Source organism: Epinephelus lanceolatus, chromosome 9, assembly GCF_041903045.1.
Source record: "Epinephelus lanceolatus isolate andai-2023 chromosome 9, ASM4190304v1, whole genome shotgun sequence".
NCBI classification, from domain to species: domain Eukaryota; kingdom Metazoa; phylum Chordata; class Actinopteri; order Perciformes; family Serranidae; genus Epinephelus; species Epinephelus lanceolatus.
The window spans coordinates 266549-292500 of NC_135742.1; the positions used below are offsets into that span (position 1 = coordinate 266549).

Here is a 25952-nt window from a genome sequence, read left to right on the forward strand (position 1 = left end):
TTTCTATTCCAGGGTTCCTCCATGTTTGGTCGGCTTCTGTCTCTCTGTCCTGTCTCCTTGGCTCCGCCTCCGGCCGTTATAAAACACATCTGCCAGCATCTGTCTCAGTCCGTCTCTGTCCATCCTCTCAGCAGCATGGCTCCAAAGAAAGTGGAACCAAAGAAGACGGAGGTGAAGAAGGTGGAGCCGAAGAAGGAAGAGCCTCCTCCTCCTCCTCCCAAACCTGCAGAGCCGGAGCCCAAACCTCCGGAGGTCGACCTGAAGAGCATCGTGGTCGAGTTCTCCGCCGACCAGATCGAAGAGTTCAGAGATGCCTTCACACTGTTCGACGAGACGCCTGCTGGTGAGATGAAGATTACCTTCGCTCAGTGCGGAGACGTCATGCGAGCGCTTGGTCACAACCCGACCAACGACGATGTGCTGAAGCTGCTGGGGAGGCCGAAGGTGGAGGAGATGAACAGGAAGCTGCTGGACTTCGACAGCTTCCTGCCCATGCTGCAGCACGTGGCGCGCTCCAAGGAGCAGGGGACCTTCGAGGACTTTGTGGAGGGTCTGAGGGTCTTTGACAAGGAGGGCAATGGCACCGTGATGGGGGCGGAGCTCCGCCACGTTCTCTCCACGTTGGGAGAGAAGATGACAGAGAACGAGGTTGACCGGCTGATGGTGGGACAGGAGGACGCCAATGGACACATCAACTACACCGAGTTTGTCAAACACATCCTGGCTGGGTAGAACCTACACCTGGTCCCTTCTGATGGACTGAGGTTCTGTCTCTGATGGACTGAGGTTCTGTCTCTGATGGACTGAGGTTCTGTCCCTGATGGACTGAGGTTCTGTCTGTTGTCTCTGCTGTGTTCAGTGTTCTCTCTATGTCTGAAATAAAACCTCTTCAGTCTGTCTCAGTTGTGAATTTTTTGAAGAGCTGTGGATGAATGATCTCATGAATGATGTCATGAATGCGTCTGATGGACGTGCAGACTTCCGGCAGGTTGTGTTCATCATTAGTTTTCCTGTGAGCAGCAGCAGCAGGTCTGTGCAGGTGTATATGAGGTAGGTGGAGGAGACATTGTCACAGAGCTGATGGAGGTTAATGTGAGGAACAGTAAACAGGATAATTTAAAATAATAATAAGTAAATAAATAAAATAAAAAATGATTTAATAGAACTGATTTTAAGAAACAAACAAAGCTGTCAGTCTTTAAACTAACGATCAGATCTGATGACGGAGACATTAATGAATAAATGAGACATAAAACTTCAGACTGCAGCTCTGCTCTGTGAAGTCTGTGTTCAGCTGCGTTTACCTCCAGATCAACACCACCTCCACCAGACTGTGTCTGTATGAATGAATGAAGTAAATCAAATCAAAAGCACCGCCCAGGTTTCACTGTGACAGACGAGTCTGTAAAATCTGCTGCTGCTGGACACTGAGAGACGTCTATCTGAGAAGCCTCCAGCAGAGGGCACTGTGAGCCCACAGCTGCTCTGACGTCTCCACAGTAACAGCAGTCACATCTACTGTAAATTACAACATCAGCACAGGTGTCACATGAACCCTGATAAACACCACCTGTGACATCATCAGGAAACACTCAAGTCTCATAAACTTCAATAACAGATCAGTTAGAAGCCCAGGGGCGTCTCCACCCCCTCTGGAGGCTCAGAAAGGCAGGTCTTCCCACTCCTCACCTCATCACCTTCTACAGGGGCACCATCAAAAGCATTCTTACATACAGCTTCACTTCCTGGTTCGGGAGCTGCAGGGCTTACAAACAACAGTAGCTCAACAAGATAGTGAAAACAGCCAGCAGAATCACTGGTGCCCCTCTGCCCTTCCTGATGCAGATCTACAAGCAGCGCTGCATCCACAGAGCCACCACCATCATCAAGGACCCTCATCATCCCTCTCACGCACTGTCTTCTGGGAAGAGGTACAGGAGCATCTACTGCACCAGCTGTGAGGTTGGTGAATGGACTGTGCCCCCTACCCACACTCATTACCCCACACCCCCCCCCCCCCCCCCCCCACACACACACACACACACACACACACACACACACACACATACACACCCATTAGGTTGACAGCCACCTGGCAAACCCAATTTTTGTGGAAAAGAACTTTACTATGGACACTTCCGCACTTTTACACAGTCCAAACTGCTGCTAAATGTCTGTCTGAATGCTGTGAAACGAATGATTGTTCTTCTTTTAATTATTTTGTTACTTGTCCATTTTATTATTACTCATCTGATAAGTTTTAACTTAGTTTTTACTTATTTATTATTATTATCCTTTAATGCACTGTAAGGAGCTGGTGAGAAATGACTTTTCGTTTCAGCCTGTGTATGCAAATACATGTGTGTGGAATGACAATGAAGAAATCTTGGAATCTTCTTGGATAATCTGTTATCAACGATAACGACGATTGTCTCGACATCTCACAGGAAGAAGGAAAAATAAATGTGTCTCACCTGTGACGTCATCACACCTGCTGGGTTCAACTTCCTGTTGGAGGACAGAAATAAAACTAAAGACGAAGAAAGTTTAAAAACATCATTTACTGTCAGACTGTTTCATTACATCGTCTCTTCATCAGTGACAGACCTCAGGAGGTCACTTCCTGTTACATCAGTTTAAATCTACTCTGCTAATAACACACAGCTACGTCACTTATCGTCACTAATGTCACTAACGTCACTTAACTTCACTAACGTCACTAAGGTCACTTAACGTCACTAACATCACTTAAAATCATTAATGTCACTTAACGTCATTAATGTCACTTAACGTCACTAACGTCACTTAACGTCACTAACATCACTTAACGTCATTAATGTCACTTAACGTCACTAACGTCACTTAACGTCCCTAACGTCACTTAATGTCACTTAACGTCATTGTCACTTAATGTCACTAACGTCACTTAACGTCATTAATGTCACTTAACGTCACTAATGTCACTTAATGTCACTTAACGTCATTAATGTCACTTAACGTCACTTAACGTCATTAATGTCATTTAACGTCACTAATGTCACTTAACATCACTTAACGTCAGGTAACAGTCACACTAAAAGAGTCAAATGAAAAAAGGAATCAATAAAAAAGTGATTAATCCTCGTGATGTTCAGACATGACGTCTGTGGGTCGTCTCATGTTTTAATGTTAACATTTAACATCTGAAGGAAACAGGACATGTTGTCAGACTGAAGAGTCTGCGGCTGCTCGTCTGTCCATTACTTAATGGGGGGGTGATGACATCATTTAAAAACTAAAATCAGACATAGTTTGAACCCAAACAAATATCTGATGACAAGTTTTTATAAAGTCAAAGATACTAAAGTTATTAATATGTTTTTAAAAATATTTAACGTAGTCGTAGAATGTAGTCATTGTTGTTGTTGTTGTGATGTTAAAAACGGAGCAGTCCACAGCAGCAACAGAGGAGGAGACGTCCTGACCTTTAGTCTGTCAACAGTGGATCCTATATTTCCCAGAATGCACCTGGACAGTTTCTTCTCATTAGTCGACTCTTGTCTGAATAGATGACAGGAGCTGCTGACAGCCAATCCGATGACGGTCAGCCTCTGTCTCCTCCCTCCTTATGATTGGCCGACAGACGCAGACCCAGCTCCGCTCTGATTGGACGACTCAGAAGCTGTCTGTGCACCCTGATTGGCCAGCTGGGCGTAGAGGCGGGACCTGAGGAATCGTGGGTAACTGTCGGTCTCCATCAGGCTAAAGATCTGATCCTGGGCCAGCTGGAAGGAGGCAGGGCTGACACCAAGACGAAGGCTCTGATTGGTCGATTCTCTGACAGACGAGTCCATGTTGACCTGGAAACAGAGACAGCCAGGTCACATGACCAATCAATGGACCAATCAGAGGACAGATGCACAGACACAGACAGACACACAGAGAGACAGACACACAGACACACAAACAGACAGACAGGTACCTGTCTCGCTGCATTGGTAGAGATGAACTCGTCATAGATTTTCGCAGCTCTGGCGGCCATCTTGCTGAGGGGGTGTGTCCTCTTAAATCTCTCCACAGCCAACCAGAAGTCGAGGTTTTCCTCGCTGAACTCCAACCTCAGGAAGTGACGGAACACGGCCAGACCATCTGACCAATAAAAAGAGAGCAGGGAAACTGTTCAGCCACAGAGACTGATGGTGTAGGCTCCTCCCACAGAGACAACAGGAAGTGATGTGTCTTACACTGATTGGTCAGCAGAGCGTCCAGACTCTCCGCCCACCTGAGCACCTCTCCGCCAGATGGTCTGAAACACAAAACAAATACATTTGAGTGGACCCGACAGGAACCGGCAGGAACCAGTCAGAACGAACGCTGGAGGTTCTACCTGTTGTTCCTCAGAGCTTTCTCCAAACTGTTACCACGCTTACAGGCACCGACCCTCCGTCGCCGTAGAAACAGCAGGCGGCTCCGAACATCAGCGGCTCTGAGGAGGTAATGTGACGATTCAGAGAGACAGGAAGTAAAGAACAACAACACAAAACAGTAAACAGTCACTGACTGATGACTGTAACAGTTCTCTGGTGTCATGGTGTCATCATCAGCTGACTGATCTACTGCACATGCTCAGTGTGTGATCTACTGCACATGCTCGGTGTGTGATCTACTGCACATGCTCAGTGTGTACGTACAGACTCTTCGTCTTCTTCCTCAGTTGAAGGTTTCTGAACTCGCTGTCCTGAACAAACAAAACAACAACTGTCAGACTCTGCTGGTCCCTGGTGGACTTTTCTGGTGTTTATTGGTCTTTCCTGGATGCTCTAATACTCTACTGGTCTGTCCTGCTCTCTGCTGGTCTGTCCTGGTCTTTACTAGTCTCTGCTGCTCTCTGCTGGTCTCAACGGGTCTGTCCTGGTCTATACTAGTCTGTATTGGTCTATAACGGTCTGTACTGCTCAGAGCTGGCCTATACTGGTCTTTGCTGCTCTCTGCTGGTCTGTCCTGCCCACTTCTGGCCTGTCCTGGTCCCTTCTGGTCTGTCGTGGTCTCTGCTGGTCTGTCCTGATCCTTTTTGGTCTGTCTTGGTCTCAGCTGATCTGTTCTGGTCTGTCCTGGTCTATACTAGTCTGTGCTGGTCTATAATGGTCTATACTGCTCAATGCTGGTCTATACTGGCCTCTGCTGGTCTATGCTGGTCTTTGCTGCTCTCTGCTGGTCTGTCCTAGTCTCTGCTGGTCTGTCCTGGTCCCTTCTGGTCTGTCTTATTCTCAGCTGCTCTGTCCTGGTCTAAACCAGTCTCTGCTGGTCTAAACCGGTCTCTGCTGGTCTGTCCTGCTCTCCGCTGGTCTGTCCTGGTCTAAATTGGTTTCTGCTGGTCTAAACTGGTCTGTCCTGGTCCCTTCTGGTCTCTACCTTGGTGCCATTGAGCAGCAGCAGCATGTGGTGCAGGGACCCCCCTTCTCTGGTGAGCTGTCTCTTTAGGGTGTGGATGGAGGGGGGTTGGGGGGTGGGGCCTGTGCCGAGCTCAAGATCAAAGGTCACTGGGCGGATGAGTCGATGGATGGTGCTGTCAGACAGGAAGTGGGGAGACCGAGGTTCCTGCAGCAGAGAACCCTCAGAGAGAGAGCGACGCAGAACTGAACGACAAACATGAAAAAAAAAAAGACGGAATTTTTCCTTACTGACACTTCAGCTGCTTTCAGCTCCGATTAGCTGACAGTTTGTTTTCATCTTTAACCACTTCAACTGATTTCACTTCAACTGACACCTCACAGCCTTTAACATGACGACACTGTCCTTCAGTTAAAACTTAATTCTGTCAGAACTTCCACGTCAGCTGCTTTCAGCACTTCTACTTTTACAGCCTCACTTCCATTTTAACCATCATTTCACCTCCTTTCAGTTTTTCAACTGTCACTTCAAAAATGACGGCTCTTCAGCTTTGTGAACTCACAATGTTGCAGTTTACTTCAGCTTCACTCAGCGCTCACCACTTCACTCTCACATTAACTCACATCACCACTTCACTCACACGTTAACTCACATCACCACTTCACTCACACATTAACTCACATCGCCACTTCACTCACACGTTAACTCACATCACCACTTCACTCACACATTAACTCACATCACCACTTCACTCTCACATTAACTCACATCGCCACTTCACTCACACGTTAACTCACATCGCCACTTCACTCACACGTTAACTCACATCGCCACTTCACTCACACGTTAACTCACATCGCCACTTCACTCACACGTTAACTCACATCGCCACTTCACTCACACGTTAACTCACATCACCACTTCACTCAGGTTCGTCGTTCAGGGTTTTAACTCTTCCGCTCCTTGCAGTCAGACTGACCTGCAGGTCTGAAGGTGGAGGGGAACTCCTCAGCACCTCCCCCCTCCTCCTCTTCATCTTCATCACTCTCCTCCTCCTTCATGTAGAGGTGGTAGGGGCTGAGCAGGAGGCTCCGCCCTCCAACACCTCCCACTGTCTCTGATGTCTCTGAGGCACTCTCTCCCTCCCCCTGCTGCCTCTCCTCCACCTCCTCACGCCGCCTCTTCCTCCTGTCCTCCTCCTCTTCTGCTCCTCCCCTCTCCTTCCAGATTGGACTCCTGTGGGTGGAGGAGAAGGGGGGAGGTGGGGGGAGGTGCTGAGGTAGAGTGGTAAAGGTCCTGGAAGGAGGTGAGGAGGAGGTGTACGGAGACAGGGAGGAGAAGAGGGGAGGAGGAGGAGGGGTGGAGGAGGAGAAGGCGGAGCTGAGGGAGTAAGGAGAGGGGGAGGGAGGTCTGAGGGGGTCACAGAGGGAGGAGTAAGGAGAGGAGGAGCTGAGGAGGGGAGGAGCAGAGGAGGAGTAAGGAGAGGAGGGACGATAGAGGATGTCAGACTGACTCAGAGAGAGGAGGCCGAAGTCTGAGGAGAGGTCTGAGGGCTGAGGAGGAGGAGAAAGAGGAGGAAGAGGAGGAGGAAGAGGACGAGGAGGAGGAGAAGAAGAAGAGGAGAGGATGAGGAGCAGGAGGAGGAGGAGGAGTTAAACAGTGTTAATGATGTAGTGTCTCTGCTGGATGTTAACATGTTAAAGAACATCAGAGTTGGCAACTTGCGCGAGACTTGAGAACTAGCACCACCGCTAGTCATCAGCTAGTCTTGCACGAGTTGCCATGTAAACACAGCAGCCTGCAGGGCAGGCTAACTGACCACAGTGAGAAATGATGCTATTAAAGTGGAGTAAATTACGTCTCTTCAAGTCACTGTTGCATGCCACGGCTTCAGGGCACTTGGATTACGACGGATGAGCCGTTCTGACTTTTTTGAAATGCATTAGTGGAGTTTTATTACATTTTCAAAATGTGGGTTCTGTGCACTTCAAGTGTAGCTTTTATTCCAGCTAGCTGTTATTCTACGATACCCCGAACGAGTTTTGTGGATTAAAAAACAACATTGGACTGCTTGTCGGCATGAGGGTCAGTAAGTACAGTCTGTATCTTCATTCTAAAGTGGCCATTTCCTTTAAGTCCTAACTTTCAGTCTTAACTTTTAGTCTTTACTTTAAGTCTTAACTTTTAGTCTTAACTTTAAGTCCTAACTTTAAGTCTTAACTCTAAGTCATAAATGTAAGTCTTAACTTTAAGTCCTAACTTTAAGTCTTAACTCTAAGTCATAAATGTAAGTCTTAACTTTAAGTCCTAATTTTAAGTCTTAACTTTAAGTCCTACTTTAAGGCCTAACTTTTAGTCTTAACTTTAGGTCCTAACTTTAAGTCTTAACTCTAAGTCATAAATGTAAGTCTTAACTTTAAGTCCTAATTTTAAGTCTTAACTTTAAGTCCTACTTTAAGGCCTAACTTTTAGTCTTAACTTTAGGTCCTAACTTTAAGTCTTAACTTAAAGTCTGAACTCTAAGTCATAACTTGAAGGGGAAATTCTGGGAGTTTTCTCAGACTTTCGTCACTGTGAACTCTGAGTACGAAGAACCTTTGTGAAAACATCTGCTGGTTAACCAGCTGCAGACGGAGCTGTTTTATGGCCTCAGCTGATTGACAGGTGATTTACAGGTGTAGAGTTCAGGTGTTCTGCTGTACCTGGTGACTGTGTCCAGTCTCCGTGGTGACCAGCTGTAGCTGGATGTTGTCATGGAGACAGAGACTGACTCTGATCTTCTGCTCCATGCTGAAAGCCTCCAGGCTGAAGAGACGCTGCCAACAACCCTGAGAGCTCTGCACGAAGTAGATCAGGAGGGGCTCCGCCGCCACTGAACACAACAACAACAACACGCACTACATAGAGTGGAACAAACAAGAAAACAGGCTGGTATCTGTGTGTGTGTGTGTGTGTGTGTGTGTGTTACCCTCTCTCAGCTGCAGTGCGCTCAGGTACAGTGGACTCTGTAGGACGTTACAGCGTCCGGCTTCATCCTCTCTGGTGAACAGCAGCAGGTCACTGTAGATCAACACTGTCACCTGACACACACACACACACGCACACACACACACACACACACACACACAGGTCATATAATGATGTAAGTACATGTGATGTGTTGGATCTCAGCTCTGAGTCCTTCTAATCTCTGATCAACGCAGCAGGTCAGTCAGAGTGGCGGCCTATGAGATGTCTGTGTCCGTCTAACTTGAACATAATATTTCCCACTGTCCTGTCGTCTCTCTCTGACACTGATCCAGGATCATCTGAGAACTGAGTTCATGTTCTTCTGAGAAGGACCTGGTTCAAACATGATGTCAGTGTGACCTCTGTCTCATCTTTCTCCTGAGCTCATCATCATCTTCACTTTTACTGAACACAGGGAACTGTGTGTGTGTGTGTGTGTGTGTGTGTGTGTGTAACTTATCCTGGTTCAGATCTCAGAGGTCATGGTGTCCTTCAGGATCAGGTACAGTCTGCAGACCCTCAGGAGATCAGTGATCAATACTCTAATGTACAAACAATCAATAATAACCCTGCAGTGATGTTACTGATGTTACACACTAACAGCACAGTGTGTCTGTATTTATTTTACCTGTGGTTCAGCGACATGATCAAACCGATCAAACTGATCAAACTGGTCAAACTGGTCTGGTTCCGTCAGAACATTAAATCTTCATGTTTACAAGTCAGATTTGTTTCTTTGTAAAATTATTCAAACAATCAAATATTTAAATATTCATAGATTCACTTTCTGTCAGTCAGCTGATTGGTCCACTGATTCACCTCTGACCTGCTGTGTGTCACTTTCTGTAGTTATTAGGCAGTGGTCAGTCAGTAGTGTCTGTAGTGATCTAGTGTCTGTAGTGATCTGTCAGTAGTGTCTGTAGTGATCTACTGTCTGTAGTGATCTAGTGTCTGTGGTGATCTGTCAGTAGTGTCTGTAGTGATCTGTCAGTAGTGTCTGTAGTGATCTAGTGCCTGTAGTGATCTGTCAGTAGTGTCTGTAGTGATCTAGTATCTGTGGTGATCTGTCAGTAGTGTCTGTAGTGATCTGTCAGTAGTGATCTAGTGCCTGTAGTGATCTGTCAGTAGTGTCTGTAGTGATCTACTGTCTGTAGTGATCTAGTGTCTGTGGTGATCTGTCAGTAGTGTCTGTAGTGATCTGTCAGTAGTGTCTGTAGTGATCTAGTGCCTGTAGTGATCTGTCAGTAGTGTCTGTAGTGATCTAGTATCTGTAGTGATCTGTCAGTAGTGTCTGTAGTCATCTAGTATCTGTGGTGATCTGTCAGTAGTGTCTGTAGTCATCTAGTATCTGTAGTGATCTGTCAGTAGTGTCTGTAGTGATCTGTCAGTAGTGTCTGTAGTGATCTAGTGCCTGTAGTGATCTGTCAGTAGTGTCTGTAGTGATCTAGTATCTGTGGTGATCTGTCAGTGGTGTCTGTGGTGACCTAGTGTCTGTAGTGATCCGTCAGTAGTGTCTGTAGTGATCTAGTGTCTGTGGTGATCTGTCAGTAGTGTCTGTAGTGATCTGTCAGTAGTGTCTGTAGTGATCTAGTATCTGTGGTGATCTGTCAGTAGTGTCTGTAGTGATCTAGTGTCTGTAGTGATCTGTCAGTAGTGTCTGTAGTCATCTAGTATCTGTAGTGATCTAGTGCCTGTAGTGATCTGTCAGTAGTGTCTGTAGTGATCTAGTATCTGTGGTGATCTGTCAGTAGTGTCTGTGGTGATCTAGTGTCTTTAGTGATCTAGTGTCTGTGGTGATCTAGTGTCTGTAGTGATCTGTCAGTAGTGTCTGTAGTGATCTACTGTCTGTGGTGATCTGTCAGTAGTGTCTGTAGTGATCTGTCAGTAGTGTCTGTAGTGATCTAGTATCTGTGGGGATCTGTCAGTAGTGTCTGTAGTGATCTAGTGTCTGTAGTGATCTGTCAGTAGTGTGTGTAGTCATCTACTGTCTGTGGTGATCGGTCAGTAGTGTCTGTAGTGATCTAGTGTCTGTGGTGATCTGTCAGTAGTGTCTGTAGTCATCTAGTGCCTGTAGTGATTTGTCAGTAGTGTCTGTAGTGATCTAGTATCTGTGGTGATCTGTCAGTAGTGTCTGTGGTGATCTAGTGTCTTTAGTGATCTAGTGTCTGTGGTGATTTAGTGTCTGTAGTGATCTGTCAGTAGTGTCTGTAGTGATCTACTGTCTGTGGTGATCTGTCAGTAGTGTCTGTAGTGATCTAGTTCCTGGAGTGATCTGTCAGTAGTGTCTGTAGTGATCTACTGTCTGTGGTGATCTGTCAGTAGTGTCTGTAGTGATCTGTCAGTAGTGTCTGTGGTGATCTGTCAGTAGTGTCTGTAGTGATCTAGTGTCTGTAGTGATCTGTCAGTAGTGTCTGTAGTGATCTACTGTCTGTGGTGATCTGTCAGTAGTGTCTGTGGTGATCTAGTGTCTGTAGTGATCTAGTGCCTGTAGTGATCTGTCAGTAGTGTCTGTAGTGATCTACTGTCTGTGGTGATCTGTCAGTAGTGTCTGTAGTGATCTAGTGCCTGTAGTGATCTGTCAGTAGTGTCTGTAGTGATCTAGTAGCTGTGGTGATCTGTCAGTAGTGTCTGTAGTGATCTAGTGCCTGTAGTGATCTGTCAGTAGTGTCTGTAGTCATCTACTGTCTGTGGTGATTGGTCAGTAGTGTCTGTAGTGATCTAATGTCTGTGGTGATCTGTCAGTAGTGTCTGTAGTGATCTGTCAGTAGTGTCTGTAGTGATCTAGTGCCTGTAGTGATTTGTCAGTAGTGTCTGTAGTGATCTACTGTCTGTAGTGATCTAGTGTCTGTAGTGATCTAGTATCTGTGGTGATCTGTCAGTAGTGTCTGTAGTGATCTGTCAGTAGTGTCTGTAGTCATCTAGTATCTGTGGTGATCTGTCAGTAGTGTCTGTAGTGATCTAGTGCCTGTAGTGATCTGTCAGTAGTATCTGTAGTGATCTGTCAGTATTGTCTGTAGTCATCTAGTATCTGTGGTGATCTAGTGTCTGTAGTGATCTGTCAGTAGTGTCTGTAGTGATCTAGTGCCTGTAGTGATTTGTCAGTAGTGTCTGTAGTGATCTAGTGCCTGTAGTGATCTAGTGTCTGTAGTCATCTAGTACCTGTAGTGATCTGTCAGTAGTGTCTGTAGTGATCTGTCAGTAGTGTCTGTAGTGATCTAGTATCTGTGGTGATCTGTCAGTAGTGTCTGTAGTGATCTAGTGTCTGTAGTGCTCTGTCAGTAGTGTCTGTAGTCATCTACTGTCTGTGGTGATCGGTCAGTAGTGTCTGTAGTCATCTAGTATCTGTAGTGATCTAGTGCCTGTAGTGATCTGTCAGTAGTGTCTGTAGTGATCTAGTATCTGTGGTGATCTGTCAGTAGTGTCTGTGGTGATCTAGTGTCTGTAGTGATCTAGTGTCTGTAGTGATCTGTCAGTAGTGTCTGTAGTGATCTGTCAGTAGTGTCTGTAGTGATCTAGTATCTGTGGTGATCTGTCAGTAGTGTCTGTAGTGATCTAGTGTCTGTAGTGATCTGTCAGTAGTGTGTGTAGTCATCTACTGTCTGTGGTGATCGGTCAGTAGTGTCTGTAGTGATCTAGTGTCTGTAGTGATCTAGTGTCTGTAGTGATCTGTCAGTAGTGTCTGTAGTGATCTAGTGCCTGTAGTGATTTGTCAGTAGTGTCTGTAGTGATCTAGTGCCTGTAGTGATCTGTCAGTAGTGTCTGTAGTGATCTAGTATCTGTGGTGATCTGTCAGTAGTGTCTGTGGTGATCTAGTGTCTTTAGTGATCTAGTGTCTGTGGTGATTTAGTGTCTGTAGTGATCTGTCAGTAGTGTCTGTAGTGATCTACTGTCTGTGGTGATCTGTCAGTAGTGTCTGTAGTGATCTAGTGTCTGTAGTGATCTGTCAGTAGTGTCTGTAGTGATCTACTGTCTGTGGTGATCTGTCAGTAGTGTCTGTGGTGATCTAGTGTCTGTAGTGATCTAGTGCCTGTAGTGATCTGTCAGTAGTGTCTGTAGTGATCTACTGTCTGTGGTGATCTGTCAGTAGTGTCTGTAGTGATCTAGTGTCTGTAGTGATCTAGTGCCTGTAGTGATCTGTCAGTAGTGTCTGTAGTGATCTAGTATCTGTGGTGATCTGTCAGTAGTGTCTGTAGTGATCTAGTGTCTGTAGTGATCTGTCAGTAGTGTCTGTAGTCATCTACTGTCTGTGGTGATCTGTCAGTAGTGTCTGTAGTGATCTAGTGTCTGTGGTGATCTGTCAGTAGTGTCTGTAGTGATCTAGTGCCTGTAGTGATTTGTCAGTAGTGTCTGTAGTGATCTAGTGCCTGTAGTGATCTAGTGTCTGTAGTGATCTAGTATCTGTGGTGATCTGTCAGTAATGTCTGTAGTGATCTAGTGCCTGTAGTGATCTGTCAGTAGTGTCTGTAGTGATCTACTGTCTGTGGTGATCTGTCAGTAGTGTCTGTAGTGATCTAGTGTCTGTAGTGATCTAGTGCCTGTAGTGATCTGTCAGTAGTGTCTGTAGTGATCTGTCAGTAGTGTCTGTGGTGATCTAGTGTCTGTAGTGATCTGTCAGTAGTGTCTGTAGTCATCTACTGTCTGTGGTGATCGGTCAGTAGTGTCTGTAGTGATCTAGTATCTGTAATGATCTAGTGCCTGTAGTGATTTGTCAGTAGTGTCTGTAGTGATCTAGTGCCTGTAGTGATCTGTCAGTAGTGTCTGTAGTGATCTAGTGTCTGTAGTGATCTAGTACCTGTAGTGATCTGTCAGTAGTGTCTGTAGTGATTTGTCAGTAGTGTCTGTAGTGATCTAGTGCCTGTAGTGATCTGTCAGTAGTGTCTGTAGTGATCTAGTGTCTGTAGTGATCTAGTACCTGTAGTGATCTGTCAGTAGTGTCTGTAGTGATCTGTCAGTAGTGTCTGTAGTGATCTAGTATCTGTGGTGATCTGTCAGTGGTGTCTGTGGTGATCTAGTGTCTGTAGTGATCTAGTGTCTGTGGCGATCTGTCAGTAGTGTCTGTAGTGATCTGTCAATAGTGTCTATAGTGATCTAGTGCCTGTAGTGATTTGTCAGTAGTGTCTGTAGTGATCTACTGTCTGTAGTGATCTACTGTCTGTAGTGATCTGTAGTAGTAGTTCTCAGTACCTTTGTAGGCAGCAGGTCAGACTGGTGAAGGATCATTTCCTCTGACATTAGCAGGGTTCTGTCAGTGCTGCACAGATCCAGAGGCTGAGAACAACAACATGGACACATGTAAACAACAACAACAAAACAACACTATCAGGACCGAAGAACAAACATTAATCAGCAGTAAACAAGAGGAACATGTTGTTGTTGTTGTGATAAACAAACAGATCTGTCAGTGATGAAGTTGAAACATTCGACCCTCAGAACATTGACACAGAAACAAACTGCTGTTATTCAGGTTCTCCTGGTTCTCTGACGCCGGTCCCTCGGCAGCAGTTTCCACCTGATTGGACTCACTCAGGAGATCAGAGGTGAAACAGGACGGGTTTGAACGCAGCTGAAGAAGTTCAACCTGCCAAAGACAATGATGGTGCACTTCTACTCTGCCATCATTGAGTCCATCTTCACCTCCTCCATCACCATCTGGTACGCTGCTGCCACTGCCAAGAACAAAAGCTGACTGCAGCGTATCATTCGCTCCGCCGAGAAGGTGATTGGCTGCAATCTGCCCTCCCTCCAGGACCTGTACGCCTCCAGGACTCTGAGGCGTACAGGTCCTGGAGGCGTACAGGTCCTGGAGGCATACAGGAAAGACTGTGGCTGATCCCTCCCTCCCTGGACACGCACTCTTTGAGACTCTCCCCTCTGGCAGAAGGCTGCGGTCCATCAGGACCAAAACCTCACGCCACAAAAACAGTTTCTTTCCATCTGCAGCTGGCCTCACCAACAAGACCAGAGACCCCCACCTACTCTGCCCCCCCACCCCCCCCCCGTAACACACAGTCGGACATCTCTTCATCATCTTGGTCATTGACCTGTCACACACTGCATTCTGTTGATTTTGCACATCTGTACTTTGCACAACTGTTATTTGCACACAACCCTGTTCATGTTTACAGCGTACATATTTTTTATATTACTATTATTATTGTTATTTGCAGTCAGATTTTATATTTGGCTGTTAATAGTATTTACTTTTTATACGTATGCTTCTAATTACTCTATATTTTTTATATACTTTATATTCTTTGTTATGCACCAATACACCAAGCCAAATTCCTTGTATGTGAAAACCTACTTGGCAATAAAACCGATTCCGATTCTGATTCTGTATGAGAACACTGTTAGTGCTGCTCATAGTACCATCCTGAACTAAGGTGGTGGGAGGGCCTCGTCCAGAACCTTAACACCCATTCTTAGGTTGCTATAACAACCATTAACTCCATCAGCTCTGTCACCACTGCTGCTGTTGTTCCCACTGCACTGCTAACCGCCGTTTGTTTGTGACATCCAAGGTTATGATCAACCCGATGATCTGGTTCCAACATTTAGTGGGTTCTTCACACTTCAACAAAGTTTCATGAAGTTTTTCTGTCAAACAAACAACGTGGAACACACGACCTCGCTGGTGGACGAAACGTGAGATCAAACTGGAATATTTTGGTTCTAATTATCATACCTGAGCACACAGGAAGGAACAATCAGGGTTCTAAGGGTGTTCTAATATCTCTAAGTTCTGACCTGGACAGGGTTTGGAAAGAGGACAGTTCATTGGATCCAGTTTATGTTCTGAGCTCTTTGAGGGTCTCCAGTTCTGACATGTTCCTTTGGCTGCTCTGACAGGTTTAAGGTTCTAAATTATGTTCTAGATCTGGTGAAAGGTTATTGGATCAGCTCTGGATTCTGACCTTTATGACGATGTCCTAGGTTTGTATAAGAATCTGGGTCAGGTTAAAGGTTTTAGGTTCTGACCTGGACGAAGATGGGGAAGATGAGGGTTTTGGGCGCCAGGGTGACATAGGTTCCATAGGCAGAGCAGGGAAGATGTGATTGGACGATGGTGCAGTTCTGGTAGTTGCCGTAGTTACTGGGTGGGGATGATGAAGAGGAGGTGGTAGGGGGCGGGGGCAGGGTGGAGGTACAGCCGGTGAAGGGTCTCCGTAATGACCCAGGTTGAGGGTCATGGAGGAGGTTCTGACCTCTGCTGGGGTGAGTCTGATACAGACGACCTGCAGATCAGTGACATCACAGGTTCTATCAGATCATGATCAATATGTTTATCAATACTCAGAGTGGATGATCAATAATCAGTGTGATCGTACCGATCGTTCCGTTTCTGTCATGATAAACCGGCTGCAGCAGCTGAAACAGAAACACAGAGCAGATGGAGAACATGTTGGGTTACAGCAGAACATCGTCAGGATCGTTTTTAAAGAGCTGTCAGTAGATGATTTTATATCTGAGTTCTAGTTGAGCTTCAGGGAACATGAACAGTGTAAAGGTGTCGCGGTTCTAAGATGTGTTCTCATGCAGGGAAGATTATCAGTGACCTTCTAGATCAGCTGATTCAGCTGGTTCTACACCATGTTCGATGTTTAATGAATGGTTGTATGTTGGGTTCTACATCAGGAGGAACACCATCAGTCATGCTGTGGTTCTACTGAAATGTTCTAGATCAGCCGAAAGGCTCCAGATGAGATTCGGGGTCAGGTGCATCCAGACGTGGTTCTGGAGGAGGTTCTGTCTTGTGATAAGGAGACACACTTTGAGACACTTGTTGACTCCGCCTCCTCAGACTTACCTGTCCTCCTGGACTGACAGGTGACAGGATGATGTAATTGTCTCCATGTGATGATGTCACACGGGTTCCCTTCAGTGTGGTGGCGTGAGATGAGTACTCCGTCACCTCTTCCTCCTCCTCCTCCTCCTCCTCCTCCTCCTCCTCCTCATGGTTCTCCTTCCTGTCCCTCCACAGAGAACCCAGAGCTCCCAGACTGGAGCGGACCACTGACCCCTGACCTTGCCTGCGGCCATGTTTACTGTGGGCAGGGTGAGGCAGCAGCTTCCTACCTGTTGTCTAGGAGACAGGGGAGGAGACGTGTCACTTCTTGTTGTGACCAGCAGGTGTCAGAGGATTAGTTTAAACACTCACCTTATTGTGTGTTGGTGGGCGGAGCAAAGCATCACTTCCTGTCCTGAGCTCAGGTGGACCTCGCCACACCACCAACATGATCTGAGACGAACAACTCCTGAACACAGATGGACAGACGGACGTTTTAATGATGACAGCAAAACTAAACTAACTAAAATTCTAAAACAGGAAGTCAGACTCTCACGGGCTCACCTGATAGCGTGAGCGACGTCGACACACTTCCAGGTTTCTACAGGAAGTCCGTTGAGCTGCAGGATGGAGTCTCCCTGACGGAGCCCAGCCTGATGAGCCGGACCTCCTTCTCACACACACATACACACACACACACACACAGACACACACACAGGTTGTTATTACACACTCTGCAGACACTGACGCCTTCATCCAATCAGATGACAGAAAAGATCGTAAGAGCATTAAACTCCTCCCCCTCTGAGCTTCAGTCCACAAAACATCTGATGTTCAGACTTCATGAAATCAGCCTAATTATAACCTGATCGTCCTACAGCATCCGCTCAGATCATCAACGACATGCACGACAATCCATTATTTTATGTAGTGTGTCGACAACTGGTGCCACGTCTGAGATGCCTCATGACGTCCTGACACAAGCACTCGTCGATAGTCCAATGTTTTCACAGTGAAAAAAAATGATGAAGTTACACTAAAATTCTGTATTACTTTCATACAGCTTTGCACACACATTACTCTTGGATGGATTACTCGCGAATGCAGGGTCACACAGAAATGCCACACATATCACATGAAAGCCCAGGACCAGAGCTTTCCAGTGATGCCACACACATCATTGTGCAGTCATCCCATCATGCTGTAAATACAGATCAACTGTCTACAAAATAAAAACCTGACGAATTTCTTTACAATCCATGATACAGATCTTGTTATCAGTCACTTCATATAGTGAGGAATAATATTACTATTTTTCTATGATCTTAAATGTAAATATTGCATGTTTCTTTCAGATAAAACACATTTTTGACTTGTGAATGAGTCAATGGAATTTCTTGCAATAATGAAAAAATACTGGCAATCATGTCCGCCTGGCACAAACCACATGTTTTGGACAACTGTGAAGTGACAGAATGTCCCACCATCATGGTTCTTATATTGCCAGATTCCAGAGAGTCACCCCTCTTCATATATGGCAGAATATGTCATTTTCCAACTTGATATGCTGAGATACATGTAAAAATGTAAGAATTTAGTCATATGGATTTGTTTTTTTCATTGATATAAAAATTAATATAAAATACAGGCACATAGAAGGACATGAAATGATGGCAAATCTGGTTAGCCCTGATTGACCTGAAAAAAACAAGATATAGCATGTGTATGTAGCCTTTATAATGACTGTGATATGAGCTTGAAAGTAAAGGCAGGAAAAATACCCCAAAAAGGCCTAGGGCTGTCTCAGTGTAAATGCTCTCACCTGGATCCACAGCCTGGACTCTGACCGGACAGTCGCAGCAGATCGTGAATCCAAAACCATCTTTTCCTCGAACAACACTCACCTGAAGAGAGAACACACAACGTACTGTCAGCTCAGTACGAACATATACCTGCACACAGACATGTACCTGTGCTTCTACATGTGTCCAAACAGCTCTCGGTTAGTTTCTGACACAAACTCTGAATGTTCTTGTCTTTGTTTTGGTTCTGATGAAATGTTCTCAGCAGATAAACTGTCTGTGTGGTGGGTCAGGTTCCAGCCTGCAGGGGGCGCTGTGAGTCATGTTGACAGAGTCATCAGGTCTGTCTGGGTCCTGGTCTCCGGGCTGCAACAGTGTAAACACCAACAGGCGGAGGAAAGGTCGAGTCGTCCTGAGAGTTTTCTCTCCACAAAGGAAGTTAAATGTCCCTGAGTTCAGACTGACAGGCTGATATTAAAACTCCTGCAGGGAGGACGGAGATGCTGTGTCCACATTGTCCACACTGTCCGCTGACATTTCAACACACACACACACACACACACACACACACACACACACACACCCTATCCAGTAAGTGACATCACTGTGACATCAGCAGATGGAGGAGGAGACTGTAATGTTCTCTGTGTCACCTCAGTGCTGTCTGTCAATCATCTTCAAATCTTTAATGGTAAAAATTAATATGAATATTAATGACATCAGATTCAGTTATTTGACTCCGGAAAGGCCGACGCCCACTGACTAACCACTTCATTAAAAATACGAGAGGCAGTTCCTTTCAGTCCGATGCTCCACCTCCTCCACCACATTAACTCTGGCTCTTGAACCTGTTCAGGATGTTCAGAACCTCGGTGTTGTGTACAGAACTATCCTGTGGTTCCACCTGTTCTGAACAGAACATCACCTACAGTGGATGTTTCCTCAGGCTCACCTGCAGTAAACAGCTGTGACATCACAGTGATCACCTGAAGATTTTGTTCTGTTGTTACACAGATTTTATTTTGCCGTAGGGTGACCAGACGTCCCAGAAAATTCAGGACAGTCCCGAACTCCAAGCAGTTGTCCCGAATCCCAAATCCTGCCCTAATTGTCCCAAAAATGACACTAGAGCAGAGTCTGGAGGAGTTACTGCCTGATAAAACATTACAAACTGATCATGGTGGTTGAGTCGTCCTGCAGCTCCTGCCGGCTGCACATTCACTGCAGCAGTTCCTACATGAATTATGGGTGTTGTAGTTTTTAAATTGTGTACAGCAGTGGCGATGAAGTAGATGAAGAGAGTGCAAGTTGCAGCCGTGAGGACAGGGAAAGCATGCGAGAAGGAGTGATTTGCATGTTGCAGTGCAGCCTCTTGTTCTAACTGTTCAAAACTGTTCTACAAAGTGACAGGCCTGAATGTACCAGGCGTCTTTTATTTTGTTAGCTTCTATTTTTTATTGAGTTTAAAGGACAAGTGCACTTACACTGATCACTTCCGTTAAATAAAACGAGAAATTGGAAAAGATTGAAAAAAAACATTAAAATTAAATTAGGGAGCTGATCACAGATGTGTTGTCTGTGTGTTTTTACATCTGTTGTTGCTTTAATTCGCAGATCTGCTTTAAATGAAGCTGACATGTCATGACTGTCAACCCAACCTGTGGAATAAGACACGCCCACTGATGTCATCACTTCAGGTCAAGACACACCTGCTACCTTTGTTTCCAGCTGAGAACCAACACACTCTCACTGTGACCTGGTCACTTGTCCACGTTTGGTCGTGGGTTAGGACCAGGTGGTGCACAGAGCAGTGTGTAACTGCTCAGAAATATTCTCACTAATATAACTGTTAACGTCCCTCATTAACATGGTTACTGCTGCTGAACAACAGGAAGGTTTACAGAAATGTTTGACTGATGTTCATTCACCTTCTTCAGCCATTGATCAGGGCTTAAAAACCCACATCAGCCTGAGAGGAGGCCTGCAGGCAAAACTCAGGGCAAAAACACCTCAGTGATGAAGAACTGAAGAGTTCAAGTCTCTGTTTGAACAACGAGTGTTTGTGGAGGACATGGACAAGTTCAAACAACACACACACACACACACACATGCACACACTGTGATACACACTCTCAAATACACACACATGCATACGTACTTCTGTTTTTGTGAGGACCTTTGTTAAAACATTCCCAGGCCTCTCTCCCTGAACTTAACTATCAGGACTACCTGCCTAACCTCAGCCCCTAACCTGAATCTAAACCTGGTTCTAACCTGAACCATAGACCAGGTTTTTACCCTCAAACAGGTTTTTGAATGAATTAGGACCAGCCAGAATGTCCTCTCTTTACAAAACGTCCTCACTCTGTTGTTAAAATACTTCTGGTCCTCACTATGTAGTGTGTACAAGAACACAGTGACACACACTCTGTGTCTCTCACACACACACACTCTGTGTCTCTCTCTCTCACACACACACACACACACTCTGTCTCTGTCTCTCTCTCTCTCTCTCTCTCTCTCTCTCACACTCACACACACACACACACACACACACACACACACGTGTGAAGCTGGTTTAAACATGACATATTAAAGTTTTAGTATCTGACCTGCTAGACTACAAACACACACAGGAAACTCTGGAGGTTTAACAGGAAATGACAAACAGCCTGTGGTGACATCACATTGTGCAGCCAATCAGAGGAGACGTTTGTTTCCACATGAACTGATGTTTGTCAGTGAATATCTGTCAGACCAAACCCCCTCCAGAAAACTGACTATTTAAGAACACTGGACTCCTCAGGTTCTACTGGACCCTGCTGGGTTGTACTGGACCCTGCTGGGTTGTACTGGAGCCTGCTGGGTTCTACTGGACAGAGGTGAGACAGAAAAAGTTCTGCAGGTCCAGCAGAGTGAAGCAGTGAGGAGACGACATGTTCTCGTCCTGTTTTAGAAAACGTTCTCACTCTGTATAAACCTGGTTTCACATCTGACATGTAGAACAGGTCACATTTACTGAAGCAGAAACACAAGCACAATATTTAAGAGTTAAAAGTTAACATGTGTTCTCACACAGAACCCGTCTGATCCATCAGAACCACCTGAAGAACAGCTAATGGATGATTAATGTTATAAAACCTGTTCCTTTAACCAGGGGAACCAGACCTGAGGCAGACTCTGTCCAATGCAGACTCGACACAGACGGTGGATTGTGTGCATGTTGGTTTAGATCCTGATGCTCCAACCGTCCATCAGATCCTCCAACAGACTCTAACCACAGCCAATCAGGACCAGGAGCCAGGTCTGACCCACGGTCGTCCCAGACCTCTCTAAACCAGTACCAGGTCTGATCCAAGTCCAGGTTTACAGAACCTCAAGAGTCCTAACGTTCCCACAGAAGTTCCAGAAGAAGAGAAGGAAATGAATCCAGGTCCAGACTTCAGAAACAATCCAGAACAAGAGACCCAGGACCAGGTCTGAGCTAAGTCCAGCTGCTGAACCAGAGTGTGTGAGAGACTCAACTGATACTGGACCTTAGACAGCAGTGTGTGTGTGTGTGTGTGTGTGTTTTCAGGAAGTGTGTGTCTTATCGGCGGGATACATCCAGTGTTTTTGTGAGTCTGAATGTGTGTGTGTTTCCTGCTATTCTTCTGACTGCTGGTTCCCACACACACACACACACACACACACACACACACACACCCCGTGTTAACATTTTCATTCAGGAGTTACTGTTGTCTACACTGTAGACCAGGTCCTGGTCCTCCTCACATCCACACAACAACACTTTCCTCTGTAGTATTATTCTTCAGACTCTTACAGCACTGCAGCATCAACAGAACCTGCTGTGGTCCAAACTGGAGTCCGACTGGAGACTCAGGCTGTGTTCACACCTGTCCTGTTTGGTTCGGTTACAAACGAGCTCTGGTGCGGTTTGTTTGTGCAGGTGTGAACACACCAAAACAACCGGACCGAGACCTTCTTGAAGAGGTGGTCTCAGTCCGGTTCCAAAGGAACTCTGGTGCGGTTGGTTTGTGGTGAGAAGGTGTTTCCGACCTGGATGTGAAGCAACTGCAGTCACATGACACATTGTTTGGGTTAAACATGAGCATGTTACAGTCCTGGAGGATTATTAATGTGCACCTCCTCCTGTACTGCCTTAATATGCACATTCAGCACATCCAATGCATCAAAACATTGTTTTCTAGTTGGAGCCGCGCCTCGTTTTCAAACTGTATGCTTTGACTAAAATGAACAATGACAGCAATATAGTCCACGATGAGCAGCGCTAAAATCAACCTGCGTAGTTGTCCCTCCATTGTGACATTAGAAAGTGTCACATTTATCTTGCAAGTGTACTCTTCTTCAACGTTTGCTTTACTTCCTGGATTTTTCCCACATGGAAATTCTGACCAATCAAGAGCAGCTTTCTCACACAAGGCATTTGATCTGGTCCTCTTGTAAATGCTGCCGTGAGAACACGAACCAACTCTAGGCAATTATACAACTTTGGAACAACATGAGTCCCTGATTCAGACCAGAGGAGGCCACTCTAGGGCTGACAGCAGCCTGAGACACCTGATGTCAGAAACACACTCAGTGGGTCACATGACCTGGATGCTACCAACTGTTTTGTTGATGCATCAGATGACCAGGCACCATCTTTGGGTCCAGTATCCTGTTCTATAACACATCTATCGTCTCTGCTGGGTCATGTGACGAGGAGACACTCTGCATTTCTTTACCCCTCCTATAGTACGCAGTTCGCTCGGTTCAGAGGTTCATTGTTTTCAGGGTTACTTGGGTTCAGGTTCAGCTGGGTTTAGGTTCAGCTGGGTTTAGGTTCACCTGGGTTCAGGTTCACCTGGGTTTAGGTTCACCTGGGTTTAGGTTCACATGGGTTTAGGTTCACATGGGTTCAGGTTCACCTGGGTTTAGGCTCAGCTGGATTTAGGTTCAGATGGGTTTGGGTTCACCTGGGTTTAGGCTCAGCTGGGTTTAGGTTCAGATGGGTTTAGGTTCACTTGGGTTTAGGCTCAGCTGGGTTTAGGTCCACCTGGGTTTAGGTCCACCTGGGTTTAGGTTCACCTGGGTTTGGGTTCAGCTGGATTTAGGTTCAGATGGGTTTGGGCTCAGCTGGATTTAGGTTCAGATGGGTTTAGGTTCAGATGGGTTTAGGTCCACCTGGGTTTGGGTTCAGCTGGGTTCAGGGTTCAGGTGTACCTCAGTGAGGTTCCTCAGCAGCTTCAGGACCAACATGTCTCTGTTTTATAATCTCAGTGAGCAGCAGCAGAAGATTCACTCAATAATTTATCACATGTGAATCTTTGATGAGTCTCTGAAGGAAAGCACACTGAGTCTGTTTCTGATGATGACATCACTGATCTGATCTGATTGGTCTACAATAACATGAGCATGTTAGCTGCTTAGCAGCCTCTTTGATCAGTGGGATCCTCCCTGAGCAGATCCACGTCGTGGAGGATCAGACTCTAATATTAGCGACACGGATTAAATCTTGACGTCTTGTTTTTTCAGCAGGATCATAAAATAAAAACCTCAAACTTTAGCAGACAGTTTCTCTGCAGTCATTAATCTGTGAGGTTATCTCACTGTGTCTGTGTCATGTGACAGTGGGCGGGGACTCACCGTTAGTCGCTGGGTTCTGCTGCTGTCTCTGGTCGCCTGGCACTGGGTGGTGTTAAAGTTCAGGGTGGAGACGGAGCTGCTGTAGGTGGTGGGGTGGAGGCTCTGAGGGCAGCTGGAGGTCAGGCTGTGGTTGGTCAGATCTCTGAGTCCAGAGGTGGAGGTGGAGGTAGAGGTGATGGAGGTGGTGACTTGGTTGAGCTTGGTTGTGGTGGAGGTGGTGGAGGTGATGTGGTTCAGGTCAGTATCCGGGGCAGACTCTGGAGTCCTCCGGAGATCTGCAGCAAGCAAATAACCACCATCATCATCATCAGTACCTGCTGCATCATCCCAGGACCAGGCCGTGTTCTTCCAGAACATCCTGACCGTTCTCAGACCAGACCAGGACCAGACTGGACCAGAACAGACCAGACCAAGACAGATCAGACCAGAATGGACTGGACCAGGACTGAGCAGACCAAGACTGAGCAGACCAGGGCGAACTAGACTGAGACAGACCGGACCAAGATGGACCAGACCAGGACAGACCAGGACAGATCAGATCAGGACTGATCCCTGGTCCTGGATCACAGTTGAACCTGCAGCCGACTGAAGTTAAACCTGAAGCATATATTTTTGTCTGAAACCTCTCCAATAGCAGCATCAGATCTTAAATCTCTGCGTTCACACTTGAGTCTGAGAAGTAAAGAAGAACAGTTATGATGACAGGACTCGTTCAGATCCTAAACCAGCAACCTGCAGAACCTAGACCAGAACCAGAACACAGACAGAAGTCTTCGTCCACCCTGATGCTCTGAACTCTGAAGGACTGAAAGACAAACTGAGTTTAACTGAAGGTGTTAAAGTACGACGACCGAATGATGCTCCGTCTGCTGATGTCACCACTGACAGGACCTGATGATAGTTCAGTTCAGTTCCTGGGTGGTGGTGATGAAGATGATGAAGATGATGAAGATGATGCGTCCTCCAGCTGCAGAAACAAACTGACTCTCTGTCTCTGATCTGTTCGAATGAGAGTGTGTGATCAGAGAGGTGGGGGGAGGGGCTAACACTGAGATACATGCAGTCGGGGGGGGGCAGAGGTATTGTGAGGGTCACATGGTTACCGGGCACTTTCTCATCACCATGGTAACCATGTGGACCCCTGAGGAGAGAGTCAGTTTAATCTATATGTGTGTGTGTGTGTGTGTGTAAACATCTGATCTGTTCCAGTCTCTAAAGATCCTACGCTCTGTCCGACACTTGAACTCATCTCATTTACATGTTCCAGTCGTCATGGCGTCAGGTGGAGGGTTCATATATCAGACGTAGAAATTGATCTGTGGATATAATAAACTTTGACATCAAATTAAATTGAACTTTAGAACAACAGCTGATAAACTGAAGGAAACATTTCAGGATGAACGTGAATGAATGAACAGAGAGAATTTAAAACTCCATCACTTTAAAATACAGAAACACATCTGGGCTGTGTTGGACTCGGGGGGGGGTGGGGGGGGGCACATGTCCAAAAAGAGGTCACACATATATTTAATGACTTCATCTGAGGCCCAGATCTGTTCATACTGAGTATCACCGAGGAGACGTGACAGACGGGGAGCAGCTTCTTGTCACACCTCCACTGACAGAAGGAAATCAAATGTGTTGCACCTGAAATAATTTCAGTTTCAGTGTCAGTAAAGTTTCTGTCTCTGTTTGCTCCATGTGTCCGCAGGTTGACAGGATGCACCTGTCCACAGTAATTATCACCGCCATATATGGTGTCACTGGATATTCATGGGCGGAGCTGTATGGTAATTGTTGACTGGCGTTAGCGCTCTGTCAGATTATGATTGATTGGCGATTATGAACATAAACACCTGCCTACGATCACATCTGAGTTTTCCGCAGCGTTCGTGAATCCGGTGGAGGTTTTTAGTACCGAGGTTTTTAATGTTCAGATCGACTCACAGATTTACTGATGTTTCATGAATGCGACACGACCTCTCCACTTGGTCTCCACCACCTCCTGAAGGAAACACCTGTTCTGAATGGTTCTCTCAGAGTTGAATGCATGACTGAGCTTCATCAACATGACTGACTCTGGTGTAAACCAATCAGCTGTGAGCAGGGTCACATGATGGAGCTTTAAAAGCTTTCAGCCAGTCACAGTGCAGCATCATCATCAGATGGCTTTAACTCACCGCAGAGTGTTGGAACATCCTCTGGGCTCCTCATTGGTTTGTTCCTCTGTGATGTCACTCTCAGGTGTTTGCTCCACCCAAGCTCCTCCCCGAGCAGGTAGAACCAACCAGTGACAGTCTACCGACACAGAGGGGGCGGGGCCGACAGGTGGTTGA

The 25952-nt window shown here is 46.1% G+C and overlaps 1 protein-coding gene and 1 pseudogene across 1 annotated transcript in view; one reads left to right on the forward strand and one right to left on the reverse strand.

Moving 5' to 3' along the window:
- Positions 1-96: 96 nt before the first annotated feature.
- On the forward strand, positions 97-897 carry LOC117252167 (myosin light polypeptide 6 pseudogene; annotated as a pseudogene).
- A 1646-nt stretch (positions 898-2543) lies between these two features.
- The window catches only part of LOC117252147 (regulator of G-protein signaling 3-like), a 35071-nt gene continuing 11662 nt past the window's right edge, over positions 2544-25952 (reverse strand). The window contains exons 10-27 of the mRNA XM_033618848.2: positions 25797-25914; positions 23617-23891; positions 17988-18069; positions 16730-16835; positions 16538-16634; positions 16187-16462; positions 15708-15747; positions 15358-15614; positions 13564-13647; positions 8339-8450; positions 8073-8242; positions 6350-6923; positions 5392-5615; positions 4671-4717; positions 4367-4465; positions 4224-4285; positions 3962-4128; positions 2544-3839 (exon numbers count right to left, since the gene is read on the reverse strand). Coding sequence (XP_033474739.2) covers positions 3606-3839; positions 3962-4128; positions 4224-4285; positions 4367-4465; positions 4671-4717; positions 5392-5615; positions 6350-6923; positions 8073-8242; positions 8339-8450; positions 13564-13647; positions 15358-15614; positions 15708-15747; positions 16187-16462; positions 16538-16634; positions 16730-16835; positions 17988-18069; positions 23617-23891; positions 25797-25914 — 3024 coding nt within the window. The 3' untranslated portion in view covers positions 2544-3605. The remainder of the gene's footprint in view (positions 3840-3961; positions 4129-4223; positions 4286-4366; positions 4466-4670; positions 4718-5391; positions 5616-6349; positions 6924-8072; positions 8243-8338; positions 8451-13563; positions 13648-15357; positions 15615-15707; positions 15748-16186; positions 16463-16537; positions 16635-16729; positions 16836-17987; positions 18070-23616; positions 23892-25796; positions 25915-25952) is intronic.